The sequence below is a fragment of the Plectropomus leopardus genome, chromosome 21 (genome assembly GCF_026936395.1).
Source record: "Plectropomus leopardus strain MGB_pleo_1.0 chromosome 21, ASM2693639v1, whole genome shotgun sequence".
NCBI lineage: Eukaryota > Metazoa > Chordata > Actinopteri > Perciformes > Serranidae > Plectropomus > Plectropomus leopardus.
In genome coordinates, this window is record NC_142196.1 from 21,069,225 (window position 1) to 21,092,627 (window position 23,403).

Sequence of the window (23,403 nt, forward strand, 5' to 3'; positions counted from 1 at the left end):
CCTCATTGAAATTGGGCACACCAAAATTGCAATTTTCCCCCTCCTGAATGAACAGAATATTGCTTCAGGGCCACGGCCAAATCTCATATGTTTAAAAAAAAAAAAACATGTCACAAAAGCTGACAGGATAACTGAGAGTCCTGTGGAAAAACAGCAACAGCAAGGGAGAAAACTCAAGCAAACTTTCTGTTTTTCGCTTTTTTTGTGTGTGCAAACAAACAAAACAGAAATTGTTTAACAGTAGTGGATTTACAGGTACAATCAAAAGAAACTGTTTTAGATTAAAAACAATAGTATCTTGCAAAAGCAGTTATATTTGGGAGATTTGTCAAATATGGTAGCCAGATTTATGTGTGTGTGTGTGCAAGGAAAAAAACAAACAATAAAAAAAGAAAAGAAAAGAATTATATCAACCATTAATAATCACAATAATAATAATTTAAAAAAATAAAAATAACAATAAGTATGTATGTTAACAATAATAGTTAAAGGATGTTAAGGAAAAAATAAAATAAAATAATATTAATAAAATAATATCGATAAAATATAATGCAAATACTAATAATATGTATGTAAAGTAACAAAAACAGTTATACATATCTAGTAAAAAAAATAACAGTAATATTGATAAAAATGATATTAATGAAAAATAATAATAAGTATGTATGATAATAATAGTTATACATATTTAGGGGAAAAATAACAATAACATTCATAAAAAATCATATTGATAAATATTATGAATATAACAATAGCAAGTACATATAGTAATAATACCATAATAGTAATACATATTTAGGGGAAAAAAAGAGATAGGTAACTTTATTTTCCAGGACTTACTTGGTAATTCTTGTACTCTTATGAGCTTAACAACATTTTCCCCAAGGAGTATTTTTAAGCCGGGGCCAAAGTCAGGTCATGCATTGGTTCAGTGAATTGGTCCATGAGTTTGTTTTAATTGCTGTGATTAGAGGAGCTAATGTGATACAGTGAATTGCATAGTTTTTCATTTGCACTGTTAAAGCTCCTGCCTCGGACTGAGGACACAGAAATCATTACACACAGTTGTTTTTTCCAGCTTGATTAAGTAAATGACTGATTGACTTATAAGCAGCACATGCATTTTTAATGATACTGAAGAGGATAACATAAGAAATATCAGTAGAATATGGCTTTAAATCATCTATATAGTGAAATCCGTGTTATCGGAAGCTCAGAATGATGATTTTCTCTTTACGCAGACCAAACCAACAAGTGAATCTGCAGTGAGCAGCACAGGAGACCCAATGCACCACAAACGCTCCAAAATGAAACCAGAGGAAGAACTGCCGAGCCCAGGCGCAGTGAGCGTACAGGTGAGAATTGTCTATATTTTTCAGCAACATAAAAATATACTTTCAGGAAATTCTTTAGCTATCTGGCAAAAACTGCAAACCGGTTGGCACAGTAAATCCCAGAATTCACCAGCAGGTTTTAATTTTAGATTTTTTTTCACTAGAATAGGAAGCCCATATAATGACTGGTCACCTGCCAGAGTTGCTGCAACAATAGACAAGCTTAGCAGCCGCAGTACGTTTGGCTGCTCGTCGGTTTTTCCCACCCTGCTCTTATCTGTTCCCGAAACAATTCATTGATCTTCGGGAGACTAGAAGGAAATTGTTTTTGCTTTTGTTTAATCAAAATTTTAAGTGGCTGCAGAAACGAAAGAGAAACGTGATAACAGCAAGTGTTTGTATCTGCAGGAGAAACCTTATTAGAGTCGATACTGAGGCAGCGGCAGATTCAGCCTGAGGTGTGTGGTGGAAGCCGACGCTCTCCTGTATTAGCCCACACCAGCTCTCTGCTCCACTCAGCCTCCCTAACTGTGACAGTGAAATATGTCTGAGCTAATAGAGCAACCTACAGCAGGAAAAGGGGGTTAGATTCCTCAAATACTCGCCCCGGTCCTGTCGTATAACAACCCCCCCCAAATACAGAGCGAGGCTTTCAGCGCTACATTTCCGGCAGCCAAACAAGGCCAGATTCACAGGGGCACTGTGGCTGAGACCTGTGACCAAATCATTTTTGGCTGAGCCTTAGATGTGAACTGACAGGGCTGTAAAAAACTAACTTTTATGGCAGGTTTGGATAGACTGATGTTGGGGAGAGGAAGGCAGTTCCTGGAAGCTTTTATACTTTAACGTCAAGCCTGGAATTAAAGGATAACTTGGGTATTATTCAACCTGGACCCTGTTTTCCCATGTTTTTGTGTCTAAGTGACTAATGGGAACAACAGTTTTTGAAATGGATCCAGTACTGAGAGAGAGAGCAGCGAAACAGGCTGCAGCATAACCTCTCCGGGCAAATGCACCCCCACTAAAAGTGCTTGTTTTCGCTGGTGACGGGCTCATATTGTTATTCCAAGCGCTCAACAACATTATGGAAAAGATCCCAACAGAGACAGACCTTTTTTATAAAGAGTAACGTCCATTTTTTTAAGAATCAGAAACAGCCCAAAACTCCACTATCCCAGATTTTTTTTTGGGTTCATAGATCCAGCATATTTTCACATCTAAGGTTTCATTCAACCAAACCAGAGTTGGCAATTGTTGGAATAGCTGAAAGTTTTGTGAGTTTTATTTTGTTGCTGTTGACTTTGAATGGAGTGTATTTTATGATGATTAAATGACGCTTTATTTAAATAGAGTCTGGTGGTCTTGGTGGTGGAGATTTCAGGGCTGTGTCTAGTCAAACAAAAAGGATCTTACTCTTGAAAAGAAAGGTCTATCTCTGTCGGGATCCTAATGTCATAATGTTGTTTGAAACTCGCCAAACTCCATTTAAATAAACTGTAATTTTAGTGTGTATAGAGCCAGCATTTTGTCATTTTTAACTGGGTGAATTAAGTGTTTATTTCAACCAAACTACAGTTGGTCATTTTGGAAAGTAGTGGAACGACAGACAAAGACAGTTTTTGTGAGTTTCATTTGTTTCTGTTGACTTTGAATGAAGTGTGTTTTACGGTGATAAAATTACGCTTTATTTAAATGGAGTCTGGTGCGTTTGCCGGTAGTAATTTTGAGGCTTTGTGTGGTTAAACAAAAAGGATCTTACTCTTTAACAAAATAGTATCTCTGTAGGAATCCTGTCCAAAATCTTTTCAGACATTTATGATAATGATCTGAGCCTGTCAGTGACTGGAACGGGTACTTTCAGTGGATGTACATTGACAGTGCAAACATGCCCCGAGTGGTCACATTAAAGCCTGTTTCACTTTTTGGCTGCAGCCGTCTCGCTCAATGCTGAAATATTGTTTCAATTAGTCACTTAGACACAGAAACGTGGGGAAATGTGTTGAGGAATAAAGGGAATTTACCCTTTAAGTGCATGTACTCACACCTTTTCCACTGCTGCTCCTCAGGACCATCCGGACGGGATGACGCTGGTGAAAGAAGAAGGGGACAAAGATGAGAGCAAACAAGAGCCAGAGGTGGTGTACGAGACAAACTGCCACTGGGAGAACTGCTGCCGCGAGTTTGACATGCAGGAGCAGCTAGTGCAAGTGAGTATCGCACATTTAAAAAAAATAAAAAACAAAAAGTGGCACAAGCTGCTTATTTCAACTCCAGCACTGAACGCTTTATTATTCATGTAAAGCCGAATATTTCTGTTCAACTCCAAATGGCAGCTGAGAATATCCAGAAATCCTGTAATGGTACGTCAGCAAATTGTGCAGAATGTTAATTTTTAACACTTGCTTGCTGCAGATGGTTTACATTTCACTCACTTCCTGTGTGCAGAGAAGTGTTCACACTTGACCTCAGCAAAGTTTCTTGCAGGGAAACCCAAAAAAACACAACAAAACCACACTGTCTGTCGGTTTGTATGCTGTGAGAGTTTTCATTGTTTCTCTCCTCGAGCTCAGTAGATCCAAACAACACCAACTGCAGCTGTGCTTTTCCGCACAATGCCTCCTATCAGGCCTCAACCCCTGTGCAGCAGCAAACCTACAGTAGAGTCCGAGCTGCAGGCGTTGACTGATACCGCTGCCGGATTCCTGATTGGATCCAGGGACGGTGGTAATGGGCTCAGAAGCTGGAGAGCACATCTCACAGCTGAACGGTGCTAACTGATTTGGCGGGTTAAGCCTCCCAGAGTCAGGATGTGAGCTTTGTGTACAACACTGGACCGGCCTTCCTCCTGTCTGTTATCACCACTCTCACACAGCCCGGGAGATGGATGGCTCTCATCGTATTGCGCCTGAGGGGTTCACCGTTAAGCTAAATATTAATGTTATTATGGTCGCGTCACACTGACACTATTAGCTCTGGTGCTCTCTCGCGGCCTGTGAACCGCTCAGCCGTCAGCCGACTGAGAGAGCAGGCTGAAGTTGGCGAAAATACACAAATACACTGTAAAATCTGAAAATTTGATGTTCCTTAAAATGATCTGGGAAACTGACTGCCTTGAAAAAAAAGTAAATATAACTATTAATTTTAATTTATGTTTGTCTCTAAAAGTTACATTTGCTCAAAATTTAGCTGTATTTACATAATTTTGTAGAGTTTTTGCAACTTAGATATAACAACAGGAATTTGTTTTTTATAAGCATCAGCAACTTAAGTAAATAAGTAAGTCTGACTTAACTCAATCATCACAAAGAGGATTTTGCCAATGATGAAGTTAGGAAATGTGCAAGTTCTGTTTTGTTTCCATGTTGAAGAAAAGACAAATATAATTAGACTAGTTTGCAACCAGCAGAACACATGAATAGTAAAAAAAAAACTTGATTTACTGAAATTGCTAAAACTTAAAAAGATTGATTTAATTAAACTTGTCATTATTAGGTTGCAACAACTTCATAAAATCAAGTAAATAAAAACTAAATTTGAAGTATAGAAACAATTAGTTACAAAGTAGAATCATAATCATCAAATCATCATAAATTAAGACTAATAGTCATATTTACTCAATTTTCAAGGCAATCACTTTTCCAGATTTTTCTTAAAATAAAATTAACTTGTCAAATTTTGCAGTGTATAATGCTGCGAACAAGGGACGCCGGAGTATACAAACACACACACATGAAACACACATCACCACACATCTGATAGAAAGATCCTCAGCTCTCTGCAGCTGTCTATTTGCCGTCTTGACATTGCAATCCTCTGCCGCGGTGGTAACCCCTATCTATAATTGATATCCTCAGCGCGGAATGGGCTGCCTCCCGTGTTTGAAGGGCTCGGCTCAAAGGTTGAGAATCTTGACAACTTCTTGCCCCTGTTTCAGGAGGCGGGATGAGTTAAGGTGGTGGGAGAGGAAGGGGAGGGTGGCTTCTTAATAGAGGAAAAAGCTTGCTCACATCCTCCCCCTACTGTAGTCACACCAGGTGGCCATCTCAGCAAAACAATGGGCCTCATACGAAAACATTCGCTTAAAATTCTCCTAAAATTTCTCATAAGTTTCTGGTAAGAGAACATGTAAGAGAAGTCAACTCCAGACGCACCAAACACTCTTAACCATCCAAATTTGCTCTTAACCAGAGTGCTCAATCCCACTTGCAGTTGTGACGCCCCCTAAAAACTGTTGGGCAGGTTTTAAGACTTTGTCACATGCTCGAGAATGGGAGAGAAGCCACCAAACAAAGGATGTAAGAACTTCTCGTAAATGTGATTTTCCAGTGTCGGTACTGGTGCAACAGGAAAATCAAAAAGCAGCAGTGATGGAAGAAGTATTCACATATTTTACTTAGGTCAAAGTACTAAAACCACACTTTAAAAATACTCTGTTGCTAGTAAAAGCCCTGCTTTGAAAATGTTACTTAATTAAATATAGAAGTACAATCAGGGCAATATGTTTATATTTTAAAAATAAAAGTGCTCATGTAGAAAAGTTTAAATACATTTAATAAATAAAAAGATTTTATTCTTTATTTTAAAAGATTAAAATAGTAGTAGAGACGTAAAAGTGTAGTGGAGTAGAAGTATGAAGTGGCATGTGATTAAATACTCAGGTAACGTAGTAAGTAAGTTCTTCTAATTAGTGCTTAAGTACAGTACTTGAGTAAATGTACTTAGTTACATTCCAGTACTGGTCAGCAGAGGAACTCACAGTAACTGAAATTACAATAATTGGGATCAGTGGACCAGTTTAGCCCTGAAGATTTAATATCTATAATTAAAAAATGTTGTCTTATCTAAGGGAAAAGCAAAAATAACAAACTGGCGAATTCCTAAAATCAATGACTAACAAATCGTGGAACAGGACAAAAATACGTCAAAATTTGTTCATATATCGTTTCTTGCATGAGGCCCAAAGTCCTCTCATCCCTCAGCCTAACCTTGTGAAGCTGCAGTGTAGTCAGACACCGACTTATTAGTTTTCCATTTTTCCATCTTGGAATTGTTTTTCTTTTTTTTTTTTCAACATTTGACTTCCTGATATTGCATTTTATTTCTCATTTTCTATGCACATGCAGATATGCAGAGAGATGCCAATAAAAGTCTTCGCCTACAGAATCCGTGCCCTCTAATTCAGCAGAGCGGACGAGAAAATGCTCTTATCTCTCCGCACCCCCACCCCCCTCAGTAATAGGATAAGTACAGTATTTGGACCACAGTGGCTCTCTGCACACTGGGAGGGGTTTGGGGGTGGGGGGGATTTCCATATAACCAAACAATGGAGCGTCCCTTCCCCCTTGTACTTGTCTTCTGAAATGGCTTTGGGGAAAAAAAACATGATGAGGAAAAAAATTCTCCTTGTTTGTATCCAATTTAACCACAAAGTTTAAACATACATTTATATTCTGTGATGAAAGTCTACGTCATGACATATTTTTTTTTAAGTATTAAAAGTGCTGCACTGATTCAAACATCCCTTTCCCTTTGTGGTTGGCCTAATTTTAGAATTAAGCCTTCCCACCACCCTCATCGCTTTCCACCTTGTTCAAAAGCACTCCTGCCGCGCTCTTCATGCATATTTTTACACTCTCAAGCATGCTCTCACCATGACACGCCACGGCGTTCCTTTATCATCCGCGTTTAAGCGCTCTCGGTGCAGCCGATAAGATAAACATCAGATCTATGCAATTTAGCTCACTTATCTGGCCTACCCAGTCAGCAAAAGCGAGGCGGGTGTCAATTTTAGTTTGCCTGTATTTATTTCATTTATTACATTTCAACTCTCTCTACCTCTCCGGCGCCCTCTCTCCGCTCAGCTCCCAACATTCTTTTGCTTCCCCATTTTTAGGCATAAACTCTCTTCCCTCTCTCATTTTCTCTTTCATTTTCCCCTCCCTCCCCTCTTTGCCCCTTGAAGGGAGTACTTTTAAAGATAAGGCCTGGTGGCTTCTTTAATGTCTCTCTTGAAGTGGGCTTTTTTTCACTCGTTTTTGTCGCCGGAGATGCCAACCACACACTCCCATAACTCCCTAATATGGCCATACTCAACAATCTTTCATTATTTTCTCAATGATTTGTTGTGGAGAAACCTGCAAGGGAGTTAAGCTTTTTCGGTGCCCTTGTATGATGAAAAAAATCATGTTATCTATATTATCCTCTCTGTGGAGTGGTTGGATATAGAGGAGGGACAAAAAAATTGAATTAGCATAGAGGTTGTTTGTTTTTTCACCATGTGGATTTGCTAAATTAATTTGCGTAATTAATTATTCTTCTGCTTCTTCAACTGCAAACGATTCCTGGATTGCAGAGTTGTGTGTTCATGTTCTGTCCCTGAAAACAGACGTTTTAGATCACTGATTCCCAAACAAGCAGCGACCTCCAAGGCCTAAAAACGAAGCCAATGCAGAATTATCAAAAACTGCAGTTCATCAGATGACCACTAGAGGCTGGCTCCAAACTGAGTAAACACACCCAAACACCCATAGACACCCATGTTAAAATGCCCAACTTTACAGCAGAAATACTCGTGTTAAGGGCAGGGTGGCTTGAGTGACAGGCTGTCTGTGAGTCAGATCCACCCCTCGCTAACGGCAGCATCAGAGCACTGACGACAGATGTCTTAAGCTAAAATCATCCTGACGTAGAATTAACACATTTAATGGTAAGATTGGGGGAACAAACCCAGCAACGTACACGCAACATGAAATTCTAACCCTTTTGGACACTTAAAATATACTCAGTCTGGTTTTAATTCCAATTTAAAACTTTGCATCTGTCGGACTTAGGAGTCCAATGTCTTTGTGAGCTGGGAGAATTAATGATTGTTTTAAAGAAACATCATACAGAAAGAGAATCATATAAAAAGTTCTTAAAAATATCAAGAAATTATCTGCTCAAAATGTATCCAATTTGCTCATTTTACACAAACTTCCTGCAGTTAGTATTGTCCGTTTTTCTGCACTAATATTTTTATGCATTTAATACATGATAAAATACTGATGTCATTTGGTCAGGGGTCATCAGTTTGCTCAGTAACAGAAAAGGGGTCTGTTCAGAAAAAAAGGTTGGGAGCCACATTTTTGGACTACATACACTGCATGGAGGCTGTGTGATTGGGTTGGTGGTCTGTATGTGTGTGTTCCCACAGCTCATCAGGTCTCTCCCACCCTCCACAGTCTCACCATCCTCTTCCAGGTCATCTACCTAGGTGGCGCTGTGATGTTCTTGTTCTTAGATGGGGAGCCGGCTCTCCCTGTGTGCAGCCTTGTTGAGGCGGCCGCTGTGCGCCTCCCCGGTGTTAAAGGGAGATAAACGCGGGCGCGGTCTGAAGGCAGCCCCCCTCTCTGGCTGCTGGCGCAGGCTTTTAATTGGTAAAATGCAGATTTTTTTTTGATCAGGAGAAGGATTAGGCCCCTTATCTGTCAAGAGTATCTTACTCTAAGATGAAAAGACTGTACTGAATTACACATGCCAATTCTAGCTCCCTGCCCCCTGCTCCACTCACTCACTCTCATCCACCCTCCTTCCCTCGCATATTTCCCCCCTGCTTTTTACCTCCTCCCTCCTCCTTCCGTCCCTTCTTTGCCTTTTTCATGCTCTTTTTTCCCCCCCTCTCTTTACACAAAGCACTTCAGCTACTGACATCACAAAAGAGCATATGATTTATTAGGCGGTGTTTGATAAAGCTAAACGGTGTTGCGGGTCCCACAGCTTAGTGAAATTGCCTTGTAAACAGGCCCTCTTTTCATGCACCCTTGCATTCTAATGCATGAGGGCTATGTCCCAGAGAGAGTTTGATAAGGAGACATGGAGATGGAGACTGAAGTGGGCAAATGCTTTGAAATAGAAAAAAAACAAAAAACAGTAATGTGTGAGATGCATGGGTTTGAACATTTGCATTAAGGGATAAAAAATTATATTAAATCAAGGCTTTTATCCTTTACAAAACAAAAACTCCAATCCGAGTGTAAAATTGGGTGACCACATATGAGCCAGTTTGCAGACTGGGATCCTCAGGTGGGGCCCTTCTGGCCCTCTGCGTTGAAACAACCTGCCTGAGGTGATAAGGCTCGCAGAATCAGTGACTTCTTTTAGATCACTTCTTAAAAGGCATTTTTATAGATTTGCTTTTATGTGATGTTGTCTTTTTATTATGTATTTATTTATTATATATGTTTTATTTATTTCACTTATTTTATTTATCTTTTCAGAAATTTTCTTTTATTTGGGGATGTATTGCTTTCTTTGCTTCTGTTGTTTTTAGTCTATTTGTTAGTGTTATTTTATATTGACATTTTGTGTCCTGCGTCTTGCATCATTCGTCTTCTTGTTTTAATTTTACTCTACCCTATTTTTGTCTTGCTTGTGTTCAGTAGGACTGTTTGGCTTTCTGTTGTTGTATTACCTTCTAAGTATCCCATTTCTGCTTTTGCGTTTTTTGTCAAGGCACTGTGTAAACTCTGTTTTTAAAGACGCTATATAATAATATATAGTTCCTATTTATGATTTTTTTTTTTTGCCATGCAGCCAGCAGGAGGGGTCTGGACCGAGAAAACAGCGCCTGCACCTGTGTGTATGTGTGTGTGCACCTCATACGTCACAGACGGCTTCAGTGTCCCCTGTGTCCGTGTCCCCGGTGCTCCCTGTCGCGCGACTCCCTCCTAAATCCATCTTGGTGGCGTTTTTACAGTTGTTGGCCGATAAGCTGGCAGGGGGAAGATGAATAACCTGCCGCGCCGCTGCTATCAGCACCTGTTTGTCGATTTAGCCGGCCAACGGGGCCTGTCTGCTCAGCATGGAGATTATTGATTCAATAAGAATTGCCATTAGATCATGCCATTAGGTTTCTCGGCGGCCCCTCTCCCCGTGCTGTCTGTCCCGCTCTCTGTCAGCTCAGAGGCTCATGCATCACACCCGTCAACGACCTCCTTCATTTGTACAAACAGGGTGCGAGTGTGTATCCATCTGTGTGTGTGTGTTGTGCCAGCCACCCGCGTGATCCAACACCATGGCGCTCTCCCATCGCTCTCAGCCAGGGGATATTGAATGCTGCTCACTACAGACCGATGGCTTGCCACAGGGATTCCCTCACAGAGAGGGAGAAAAAGAGAAGACGAGTCAGGTTTTTCTGAGGCTCCGGCCGAGGTGGGGAGGAGATCAATCTTGGGGAAACTTCACTAACGTCCGTGGTCATCCAGTCCCCAATCATTTTCTGTGGAATTAGTCTTGTTTTGTCACTTTAGAATTAAAAAAATGTCAAGTGAGAATAATGGAGGTCCTTTGCGGATATATTAGTGTCCATTTTACTCTTTGCTTTTGCCGTCGCACCCTTGCTGTTACTGCGCTGACTCATTTGTCGATACTCCCCCCTTTAGTATTATTGGAAAAAAAAAGTGCAGTGGCAGTCTTCGGCCCAGTCCCGTTTTGTTTAATATTTTTACCCTCACCCTTCGATTTTGAGTATCACTTTGCCCCTCAGAACAAACTTACAAGAGGTAGTGGTCGAAAGCTTCCTCTATGAAATGGGACAGCCCCTCAAGACCCTGACACGTCATCGGTATGCTGAGATTTCTTTTGTGATGCTTGTTTTAAAAAAAAAACACTAAAAGAACGTTAAACTAAGATGATACAATGGTGGTCGTAATTTTTCAATGTTAATTAAAGAAGATACATTTTTGGGTTTCCTTTGCTGTCCGTGCAGCCATCTTGCTAATGATTTCCGAGGACTCAACTATACTCCCCTTACTTACGAAAATAAATATATCTATTTCAAACGTAAACATCACTGCCCTCATACTTTCACGCATCCTCTATGCTACATACAGCCAATAGATGGCAATAGAGAGCCAATTTTTTTCACATACGAACATGACGATAGTGGAGGAGGTCGTAATCGTGTGTTTTAATGGAGGCTGTAGACGGTGCGGCTATTAAATGCATCACATGTGGATGGAGAACTCTCTTCACTACATTTTTGACTTGTTCAGCTGCTTTTTAAATGTCTTTGTCATCTCTTGCGTTTGTATTTCACTTGAACTACACTGCACTGCCTCCATGATCTTCGGTAGTACTGTAATGTTTCATACGTATCTGTGAGTTTTTAGAAATTGTGCACAATCAAAATGAATTCAAACTACCCGTCAATCCAAACAATATTTTTGAAAACCCCTAGACATGAATGTGTAAAACGGAGGGGTAAGGGCTAAGTGGTAGGGGCAAGGGGAGTTTTGGATTTGGGCCTTTAGGGTCAAAATGTCCTAAGAAAGATTTTAAAAAAGCCGTTTCTGGTTGGTGTCATGGTTATATGTGGGGTCATGATATGGCCAGTGGGCAGAGCTCAGGGAAGGTACAAAGATGCCATTGTCGGAGCAGTGTCATGCCTGCAGGAGGAACTGACCCTGGCTGCTTTATTTGCTTTAGTGCTTCGTGTTTTATAGCTCAACAATCTTGCGAGTAAGTGCTCAAAGAAAGCACGTTTTCCCCAGACATTTAAGAGCATTCAAAGTCAAGTCCTCTATTTATCTCCCTTCCTTTTTCTCCTGTTTCCATGCGTCCCTCTTCATTCACCCCCGAGGTAAAAAAGACTCGTCTTCGCTGCTCAGGAATGTAATAATACCGGTTTCTTATGGTCAGGATATTGTGTCTGTCTCCCTGGGTTTAAATTGCTCCCTGAAAGGCACTTCAGAGGCCACCACAGTGTTGTCTCTAAAAGAGAGCCAGATGTTGACTTTGTCCCCAGAGGGTCTGCGTGACATTTTTTCATCCTCACCTCCGTCATTCCTCTGTAGCATCCACCACTTACCCTGTTTTACAAGGCAGTTAGGGAGAGAAGAAGAAAGAGGAAACAGAGAAGGCAGACGGAGCAGGAGAAAGGTGGTGCTCACAGATATAATGCTTGGCTGGAGTTGTAAAGCCCTCCGCATTTCAGATGCCGCGACTGAACTTCTGATTTCTCGCCCTATCTCCTCACCTCCCCCTCCTTCCTAAGCCTCAGATTGGAAGTTGCCAAGGCAGCACAACTGTCAGCACTTGTCATGGAGGGGCGAGGGGCCCCAGTGTGATGCGAAGTGACAGGGGTTTTATTTGAAAAGCCTGTTCAGATCGGACACCGAGACTCACAAGTCAACACAGTGAGGCATAGAAAGAAAAAGGAAAGACCGAGTTAAGAGAAAGGATTAAAGGGAGACGTCACCGCTTTTCAACCAGCTTTGTATCAAAACAATGTGGGTACTACGTGTAAATGAACTGTGATCAAATCAGTCAGAGTTTTTGTGGCTGTCAGACTTTTGCTCAAACTACAGGCTGTACTTCCACATTTTCTCATCGCCCTCCACCCATGCCGCCACCGCAGACACAAACAGTACCGAAGTGGATCAAGAGACAGACGTGCCTCTCCCTCTCAAACTCAGAACGAAATCCAATTCAATATAGTAAAACTAGGCAATGCTGATCGAATATAAATCAAGATGATGTTATTTCTCACTGAAAATGTTTTTAGAAACACATTTTAGTGCCCTGTTTAGCTGTAACAGTGAGAGTTTGTGAACAGGAAGTGGGCGCCATTGCTTTCTGCACAGTGAAAACAGAGGCTCTAAAAACAGAGATCAAACTCAGAGAAAAACAAGTATAAAGCAAGATTCTGTAACTGTGTTGCATATTTTGCACTTTAAATGGTTTCGGAAACATGCTTTAGCTTACTGTTTAACTGTAATATTAAATCACAATGGCATGTTGTTCGCCATTGTTTCACACCTACAATTTCACCCGCCAGCGGGAGCGTTTATCATGTTTTATGTGATGTCTTGTGTTTTAAGGCAAAGTAAAGCCGTAAAAATATTCTAATATAGTGCGTACTCAAACTAACTATAATATTGATTCTTTTAGGTTGGTCTTTTTATGTGGCTTAAAACAAATCAGTTGAGGCAGAGTAGTAGTAAACATTGTTATTTGGATTATTGGTCCGGTGTGGCACAGTGCATCAACCACTCTGAGCCAAAGCAATCTTTTTTGTCTTTTTTCTGTGGTGATGTAGCACCAATTTTAAAAGTTTTTTTTGCCTTTCCTTAAAAGGCCATCTTCACAGCAGTGTAGTACTTCTTTAAATTAAGTATCATGTGAAGAGAAATGGAAATCAGGAATGACAATGGGATATTTGCTTCTTATGCTGCAGAGCAAAAAATCCTTAAGCTGAACAACAAACCAATTCAAGGCACTTAGTGGAGATTATGCTCTTCTTTTCATCTTCTTTTTCTAGCACATCAACAATGACCACATCCACGGGGAGAAGAAGGAGTTCGTGTGTCGGTGGGAGGAATGTTCCCGAGAGCAGAAGCCCTTCAAGGCACAGTACATGCTGGTGGTCCACATGCGCAGACATACTGGGGAAAAACCCCACAAGTGCACAGTAAGGACACTGCTGTTTGCTCAGTTAACATGTAAACAGCTAACAGGAGATTCAGGCGGTGTGAGTGATGTTGTCTCCTCTCCCCCTGCAGTTTGAGGGCTGCGCCAAGGCCTACTCCCGTCTGGAAAACCTTAAAACTCACTTACGTTCACACACCGGAGAGAAACCTTATGTGTGTGAACATGAAGGCTGCAACAAGGCCTTTTCAAATGCCTCAGACCGGGCGAAACATCAGAATCGCACACACTCAAATGAGGTACTGACAAATTTCAGACAGTTATGCTTCTTTGATTTTGCTTCGCGAGTTTCTCACAGCTCGTCTTTCTCCTTTATTTGTTAGAAACCGTACGTGTGTAAAATCCCAGGCTGCACAAAACGCTACACTGACCCCAGCTCCTTACGCAAGCACGTAAAGACGGTGCACGGGCCAGAGGCGCACGTCACTAAGAAACAGCGTGGAGATTATCCACGCCCTCCGCCCCAACGGGAGCCTGGAGGCAACAGCCAGGGCCGGTCGCCAGGGCAACTGCCCCTGGGTGGGTATACGGACCAAAGGGAGTACAACCATGCTACCTCAAAACAGGATGAATGTCTGCAGGTCAAGTCCATCAAGACAGAGAAGCCCATGGTAAGACTTCATTTAAAGCCTGAGCTCGCACCTTTAACATTGTTTCAGTTATTTTCTAATGCTTTTACTAATAATTCCTACACTTTAAAGGAATACTTCACCCACTTGACCCTTTGTTTATCTGTTACTCACACCGTGTTAACATCAAATTCATGAAGAAAGTGTTTTTCTTGCATGCTTCCACGAAACAAAGAATCCAAAAACAATGTCTTGCTGAATTGATGCACAGGGGTCCACGTTAAATAGCAAATTTGTATCAAAATATCTGTTTACAAACTCTCTAATCCAAGTCTCATTCAACCAGCCGAATGCTCAGTACTTCCTAAACAGACTTTGTTTTTCTTGCATGCCTGAACAATGAATAACCAATCCAAAAAATGAGAAAACTCGCGCTGAATATAAGTCATAGGGGTCTGCGTTTAGCAAAAAAAATATATATCAAAACATTCGTTTATAAACTCTAACACAGCTTGTCCAGTCTAATCCAAGCCTCATTTATTCAGTCGAATTCTCAGTACTCCTCAAACAGATAACAAGAACACAGTAACTGATCGAGGCAGCAGTAAACCAGCAGCTCCTGTGTTCAGTGAGCCACAATTACTGTTTTTATCAATGGAGTCTGGCTTTGAAGAAAAGTCTTCATTTTCATTTCAGTTTTACATAGTGAGGTTTGAGGGAAGATGCTTGTATTTGGAAAATACTGAGCATATAACTACATAAATGAGACTTGGATTGCACTGCATGAGTTGTGTGAGCGTTTGTAAATGGATTATTTTGATATAGTTTTGCTGTAGCCAAACCCCTATGACTTTAACTCCTCAAGAATATTCTCGTTTTTTTTGGGGGGGGGGGTGCTGTATTCAGAGTAGGTTTGCAAGAAAACAGTTTTATTCATGAATTACAGAATGAGTAAGTGATATGCAAATGGTCCTTTTGCAGTTGAAGTATTCCTGTAACATAGTTAGTTTAAATGCCTAGTTTTTATATTCCTACCTGTGTAGTTAAACATTTAATTTGGGGCATGCGCATTTAACACTGAAGTCTTCTAATGAGTAAACTTTTTCTTCCTATCCAATGCTTCGGCATTTCTCTCCTTCCCTTTCTAAGGACAGTGGGTAATCAGGTGAGATAGGTATCCCTTCACGTTGCATTTGTAAAATATTCTTTCCAAGTCTCACTTTGTCACGTGTTGCTCATCGTTTTATTGCGTGTTTATTGTCTTTTCTCATTGTATCACAAGTGCTTGACTTTCACCCAAAACATGCTCTCATTGTAGGTCACTCTCACCCCTCACATTCATAAAAAAGATTCTCATTTTACAACACTTTGAAGAGTTGCAATGATATCTACAAAAGGCCTTTCTCTGAGCAGTGCCCATGCCTTTGGGCAGAACTGTGAGGCATTGAAAGTATGCCCAGGGCTCTATTGTGCAGCCAAACTCATTCAACAGTAAACAGGGCGAATACCCTCTAAACACTGTTGACGCTTGATGCCAAAAATTCCATTATTCCTCAGTGCAACATAGCTCCTAAAATTCAGTAAACAACCTTATTAGGCTCCAGTGTGTCTCACAAGAGGCTTTTATCCTATTTGCCTATCTTCTGAAAACAACCCAAAACATGATTTCTCTTTCATTTCTGCGTGTGTTTATCCTGACTGGATCACAGGGGGAGGTATTACTCATGCCCAAAAAATGTACAAAACACTGTCTTCCAAACACCTCGGGTTTTTTTTTTTTTCCAAAAGGCAGTTAGTTCTCTGGTTTGGATATAACCAGCTCACACTGCAATGATTATGCAAGATGCTTATGTGAACACAAGAACAGAATTATCTTAGTGTGCCATTTTTCTGATCATTGTGTCATGTTATTGGGAATACATCGTCTAAAAGATCACATTTTATTGTTATTTGTGACATGACACTGTGCAGCAGTGATACTCAACTTATGGCCCGCGGGACAAGTCTGGCAACCCTAAGTTATTTCCATACTTTTAGTACACATATGGTACAAGAGTGCATAAAAACAGCATCAAAATAGAGCTTGTTTATCAAAAAAATGCCTGTGGAAGATCCCCCACAGTCCCTGACAGAGGTCCTAGCTAAGACCCTAATGTCCTAAAATCCTAGAAATATCCTAAAATCCTAGAAAAATGTACGGGGCTGCTGCGACTGGCCCCTGGCCTCCAGTCAGCAAATGTGGCCCCCATGCAAAGCAAGTTGAGTATCCCTGTTGTATGGTATACCTTTCTATATGTTTCCTGGGATAAACTTGATAAACAATCTTATTTCTTTGGGTTTTTTTCCCCCTCCCTCTCATTCTTCTCACCTTCATCAGACGTCTCAGCCAAGCCCTGGCGGTCAGTCTACATGCAGCAGTGACCAGTCCCCCATCAGCACCTATCCCAGCAGTGGAGTCCAGCTTGCTGTGAGCGCCGGACGCTCGCCAGGGGAGGGGCTGGAGGAGGACGAGGAGAAAGAGGAAAATGATGAGGAGGTGGAGGAGGAGTGTGAGGGCGAGCCAGCCCCCATCATGGACTCCACAGTCTCCACGGCGACTGCGGCCATGCTGACCCTGCAGGCGAGGCGAAGTGTCGGCCGCCCCCTGCGCTGGATGGAGCACATCAAGATGGAGAGGCTGAAGCAGGTGAATGGAGCGCTGCCCAGGCTGGGGCCCCTGTCCCCTACACCGCCCCCAAAAGGTCCCACACTACCCAACATCCTGGGGAAGGGTAAGTTTTCAAACTCTTGTTTGAAAATCCTTGAATGGGAGGTCTAAATGGAACTTTTTTCTGAATGCTCTTAAAGGTGCATTATGTAAGTTCAAGCCAAATAGGGCAGTATTTCACCCTCCATACAACCCCAAAATACAGTCATCAGTCATAAATAACTGACAGCACAGCAAGAATACAGCCGGTCAAAATAAGGCTGCTAACTAATGATCCTCACATGTGGCATTTGAGTATAGTTTATATAATATGTTAAATATGTTTCGGTAAATAAACAGCCTTAAATGTTACTTACCAGTCTAAACAAAACGCTGTGATTTCAGCATCAAACTGTATCTTTTTACTACTGAAGTGCTTCTTCAGAGTTGAAAAGCCACACCAATATTAACTCTACTTTTGCATCCTATTGCATTGCTTCTTTTCTTTGCCGCTGAATGTTGCTTTTTTCTGGGAGCTGCTTCTGATAACAGCCCTTTTCCTGGAGCTTCTGCCACCACTGTGATTCTTACACACTAACTTCCTCCTCTCCTGCAGTCACCACAGTGACTCACTATCACCCCTCAGCCCAGGATGTGTTATTACAGAAAGGACGGCCGTCCCTGACTGCTTAGCAGAGGATATTTCCGCAATAGGCAGAAGAAATACTTCACCCCCCTCCAAATGACCTTTTGTTACTCAGTTACTCACCCAGTTTTACACTGAATTTGAGAAGAAATTCTTGATGAATGGAAGTCATAGGGCTCTGCATATTACAACATCAAAACTATATAAAAAACATCTGTTTACAAAGCGAAGCAAAATTAATGTTTTTGTCAATGGGATCTGGTATTAAAGAGGGCATAGAAAAGTTTCACTTTCAGTTCAGTTTTAAATAGGATAAATAGAAGAAATAAGACTTTATTATTCTGCATGAGTTGTGTGAGAGTTTATGAATGGATGTTTAGATATAGTTTTGCTGATGTTAAACACAGACCCCTATGACTGTAATTCAGCAAGAATTTTCTCAGTTTTTGGATCATTTGATAACCAGAAGCATGCTAGAAAAAGTAATTTTTATTGAGGTGAATCATTATTTTACACAGCGTGTAGTATCCTTATTTTGATATGTGTTTGAGCTCATGTGGGCATTTTTACAGATAAAAAACACCTGTACACAGAATTTACTCCATACCACAAATGTGTGTAAAAATCAGGCTTTGGGAACTAAATTATCCTGAATTCCATCTTGCCCGTATTGGCTGAAGCATTCAGGCAAAACAAATGCTTAAAATGTACTGTTCCGCTGTAAAATGGTATCAGAACCATATCAAGCCATATATCATATCAGAGAAAATAGCATATAACAGCGTTTCATGGCCAAGTGCTGCCTGTTGTCTGTGGAAACATCTGTTTGAGGGATCTCTCTGCACTTACACTTATCTGGCCTTTTCTCTCTCATCCTGTAATCTCCTTTTCAGTGTCCAAAGTTAATTCAATCTTTTTCTGTGTCTGTGTTTTTCTGCAGGATCCTGTCTGGGCAGGCAGTGGGGGGTGTCTGCTCCTCAGCCACCTGCTCATGCTGAGCTGGGCAGCACCGAGCTAACAGTGCTCAACTTGCTCCGAGACCGGCGTGACAGCAGTGGTAGTGCCACCAGTTCAGCCTACCTGAGCAGCAGCCGCCGCTCCTCAGGCATCTCCCCGTGCTTCTCCAGTCGACGCTCCAGCCAGGCTTCCCAGAGTGAGGGTACGACGGCAGCCGCCCATCACCGCCGCCTCCACAACCTTAGCTCCACCGACTCTTATGACCCCATCTCCACTGACGCCTCCCGCCGGTCCAGCGAGGCAAGCCAGTATGGAGGTGGGACAGGAGGAGGGGGTGGAGGGGGACTCTCAGGCGGGGGCTGTGGAGGTGTAGGAGGAGCAGGTTTCGGAGGAGGAGGGGGGTCACGTGGGATGCTCACTTTAACCCCAGCACAGCACTACCACCTGAAAGCAAAGTATGCAGCAGCGACTGGCGGCCCACCTCCCACGCCTCTTCCTAACATGGAGCGCATGAGCTTGAAGACTCGTATGGCCATGATGGACGAGGGTGGCAGCAACCACTCTTTGCCGCCTCTCGTCAGGCCACATTGCTGTGGTGATGGCACCAACGGGTACAACAACGGGTATACGGGACATGCAGGTTACAGGAGGAGGGTCCTCTATCCTGGCGAGGGACCACTGAATGGGAACCGGAGGGCGAGCGACCCTGTGCGGACGCAGGCTCGTGATATGTGCAGCCTGCCCCCAGTGCAACGCTTCAACAGCCTTAACAACCTCCACCCTCTTCCACCTCTGTCTCATCACTCTACACCTGAAACCCGCAGCTTTAGCCTACAGAACTACACACGCTCGGAGGGAAACCTGCAGAGAGGCCTGCAGCACTCGCCGTACACGCCAAGCATTGCAGAACACGCAGCTTTAGAAGCCCTGGCAATGGAGGATGACGGAGAGGCTGGCCTGTTGCTTGGGGATGAAGATATGCTACCAGATGACCTGGTGCAGTATCTCCACTCCCAAGTGGATGGTGGCTCCTACATGCACATTGAGGACCAACTTGCGTCTAGCCAAAGGGACACCTCCAACCCATCTTTGGAGGAGATAGAACAGATCCAGACTTCAGGACTGATGGTGTTTCCTGGGTCCCACAGTCAGCAGATAGAAGAGCGAACAAGCCCCAGTAAGCTTCCGATCCAGTGGAATGAAGTGACCTCCGGCAGTGCTGACAGGTCTCCTCAGAGGCAACAAAACCACCAGACACAGTGTGGACGGTGGTCAGGCGCAGAACACGGATCTGCACCTTTTGGTAGGTTTGGGAACATGGTGATTCAGCAGCAAACATCCCTTGACTACCAGAACAGTTGTGCCCAGGTGAATCAGTCTCAGAGTTCTTGCTGTGTCAACCCCGGGGTGAAGCTAGAGACGTCCCCTAACTCCTGCATGGAGATGAGAGGTCACAACTCTGCAAACACCTTCGGAAGATCGAACTTCTCACAGATCGTCGACGGGCCTCTGCCGCAGGGCTTCAAACAGCAGGGACTTCCAAAACAGAGCCACTTCCAGCAGAACCACAACGGTAGCACCTCTTGCCAGATTGGGAACAACCTGATGCTTAACCGGGCTTCAATTAACAACCTCCCCAGCCTCTCCCAGGGAGCTGCCCTTCATCACAATCGGCAGGTCCATGTCCCTCGCCCACCGAATGGCTACAGGAACTTGGCCAGGACTCAGCAGTACCTCAACCACGAGAACTCTGGTGAAATCCAAGCAAGTCTCAACCAGCAGCTGCAGAGAAGTGGGGACCACTGCTCCCTTGTGCATCAGGTATCTGGGCTGAAACTGGAGGCCCCAGAGCACGGATACTTAGAGCAGGGCTTGGGTGACTGCCTCCCTTACGAACAAGCCGATCGCAAGGCCTCCTCATTCCCTGTTCTGGAGGACCAGTGCTTGCTGGACTCCATGGCTCAGTCTATGGGACAAGGCAATGGCGGCGGGAACTCGGCTGCGCTTCTGTCTCCTGGTGCAGACCAGGTGACCAGCACAGTGGATGGCAGTGTGCCTGGCGTATTAGACGAGGGCGCAAGTCTTGACTTTGGTGCCATGCTGGAGGATGGCTTTGACCAGGGTAGTCTGGTCTCAGGGGTGCTGAGTCCCTCCATGTTCCAGGGTCTCTCCAGGACCTCGTCACGCCTCACCACCCCTCGAGCATCCGCCGCCTTCCACAGTGTGGCCCCGGGTGTAAACAACATGGCGATTGGAGACATGAGCTCTCTCCTCACCACGCTGGCTGAGGAGAGCAAGTTCCTGGCTATCATGCAGTAGCTGCTCCCTCTCTCTCTGCTTCTCCTCCCTTAGGAAAAATGGAAAAAAGGAAGAGAAAAACTCTGGTGTATGTGAAGATGAAGACCAAAGTGGCAATTATGAGAACTTTATTATGTACTTAAAGTGTTCTGGAACAGGCAGTTGCCGTTTATTTTGTAAAAATGTCATCCCACACAGAAATGGGATGTGTCAAAATTATGTATAGATGAATAGTTATATTCCTTTTCTGGAATGTAGGCTATTTTTGGAAGCTCTTTTCTTTGTATTTCTATGTAATGGTGAACCAAAAAGTTCACATCTTTAAAACAGTATTCTGTGTATTGTCACTGTTTTTGCTGTACACACTGTCGGGAAAAAAAAGAAGCATGTATTCAAGGTTAAACATGAACACTGTCTATAGAAGTACATAGACCAGCCCATGTGCCAAGTATCTACCGTTCTGATCCCACAGGTACGCCGTTAAATCTTGCCACAGCAGGTCAGACTTGGTCATTAATTGAACCCGCCCCTGATGATAACTTTATATATCATAGGTTTTAATAAGTGTTGTATTTACATTTGTTGTCATTTTGTTTGTATGTTACTTTTGTGAATCTGTAAATGTTTCAGTGCTTCTACCAAGTTTTACCAAGTGGTGTTTTTGTCAACTGCGGTAACACATCCAAGTCTTCAAGGCACCGTAGATAGTCGTCTCCTTGATATCTAAATGGCTTGATTTAGTTAGTCTGGTAAGGTACTCACAAGTGTATATAACAGTGTTTTTATATTCTGTTTGTGATGATTATTGACGTTGGATTGCACGGTTGTTCGGAGTGGAAATGGACATTTTCTCCTTAATGATCAAAGGTCCCATTTGGTGCTTTATGTGCGCTTACATAAATAGATATTCATGTTTTTGAATCTGTCTTAATGACCAGCGGTGGTCCACAGCACATGAATTTCCCTCTCATGATGATAAATGCTGTAAAGTGATGTGTTTCGTTTTCTCGGAAATCATCTGTATCGTTTTCTCCAAAGCTCTTAAATTCAGAATGTGTACTGCCGTCAAGTATTGCAGTGACTTTGTCAACAGTGTTAGTATTGCCTTGCAGTCTCATGTGACTGAACACAGAATATTGAGTAGTTTACCTTTTATTCAAAGCAATGAGGTACAAATTGTTTTATTGTTTTTTGGTACTTTTGTCATTTTTGTAGCTGTGCATTGATGGTGTTTTTTTTTTCAAAGAAGTAGAAATCATTTCCTTTGAAAGAAGGAAATAACATTGAGGTATGTGCCTTATCTGCCTGTCAGTAAAGAGAGAGATCACTGCCAATCTTCCATTGTGAATTATGAAAAAAATTAAAATAAAGTGTCTTGTGAGACCTGAAAAAAGATAACATGACAGAACATTTATATAAGAAAAGTCTGACTATCAGAAAAGTTAAGATTTGCGAAATGCATTCTACTTTTCTTTGATTCTGTTTTTTTTTAGTTTTCACATTTATTGTGCTCTTTTATATATAATGTGTAAATACAATACTCTTTCTGTAGGTTTAGCAGAGGAAATGGGGGAAGTATCCTGGGGCCAATAAAGAATTGACTTTGAAAGCAGGGATTCCCAGGCCCTGGGCAGAGGCCAGACAGATCTGGCTCAGAGCGGAGCTTCATGTGCCCAGCACTGCCCCTCCGCCAGAAGAGCCACTTTGCTCTTTTATAACTGACTACAAATGTTTGTATGGTTTTAATAAAAACGAGAAATGAAATTAAAAAGAAATTATATTTGAAGTCTCTTTTCTTCCTCGTGCTGGCTTTGATATCAAACATATTTTGTTTCCATGGGAAAAATGTCCCAAAATAGAGTATAAAAAAGTAAGTACTTTTGTAATTGTGCACACACTTCGTATATTACTTTAAATCAAAACTTCATCCAAAGAAGAATGATAAGCAACTCAATATAAGGATTATATAAAATACATTGCCTGATAATTTAGATTTTAGTTTAGGAATATTCTTGTCACCAAAAATAATTAATATAAAATAATTAAATAAAATTAACACACACACATATATAACAAAATTTGGGAAATATACTGCTGTCAGAAATAATGATATATATATATATAAACAATTAAAAGAAAAAATACTAAAAATTAAAAACAATAAAATTATAAAAGCAAATCCAGAGTAAGACACTGAAAGTGACTTCTCACAGAGGATAAGTAGAGCGTCTGATGCCCTCTTCTGATCATCTCAAGAAATTACAACTGCATCATAACGTGTGAGCTATGCAGCGTCTCCTCATGAATTTGATAGCATGATTATAAATTGTTTGGTTACATATTCACATTAAAAGCCCTCGTCCCTCTACGTGGAGATTAAAGCCAGTAGGTGTTAGCATCCCCGCTCATTCACACTGACATCTTTACCGGTGGTTACTCCACTACGTA

General features: G+C 42.0%; 1 protein-coding gene and 1 long non-coding RNA gene across 2 annotated transcripts in view; one reads left to right on the forward strand and one right to left on the reverse strand.

Moving 5' to 3' along the window:
• LOC121960494 (uncharacterized) overlaps positions 1-17,699 on the reverse strand; it is a 93,620-nt gene extending 75,921 nt beyond the window's left edge. Inside the window, exons 1-3 of the long non-coding RNA XR_015775277.1 lie at positions 17,432-17,699; positions 16,737-16,865; positions 3,379-3,421 (exon numbers count right to left, since the gene is read on the reverse strand). This is a non-coding gene — a long non-coding RNA (uncharacterized LOC121960494). The remainder of the gene's footprint in view (positions 1-3,378; positions 3,422-16,736; positions 16,866-17,431) is intronic.
• gli3 (GLI family zinc finger 3) overlaps positions 1-22,730 on the forward strand; it is a 130,887-nt gene extending 108,157 nt beyond the window's left edge. The window contains exons 9-15 of the mRNA XM_042510212.2: positions 1,242-1,355; positions 3,401-3,541; positions 13,633-13,782; positions 13,874-14,038; positions 14,123-14,410; positions 16,746-17,139; positions 18,641-22,730. Of these exons, the coding sequence (XP_042366146.2) occupies positions 1,242-1,355; positions 3,401-3,541; positions 13,633-13,782; positions 13,874-14,038; positions 14,123-14,410; positions 16,746-17,139; positions 18,641-20,976 (3,588 nt within the window). The 3' untranslated portion in view covers positions 20,977-22,730. The remainder of the gene's footprint in view (positions 1-1,241; positions 1,356-3,400; positions 3,542-13,632; positions 13,783-13,873; positions 14,039-14,122; positions 14,411-16,745; positions 17,140-18,640) is intronic.
• Positions 22,731-23,403: the final 673 nt, after the last annotated feature.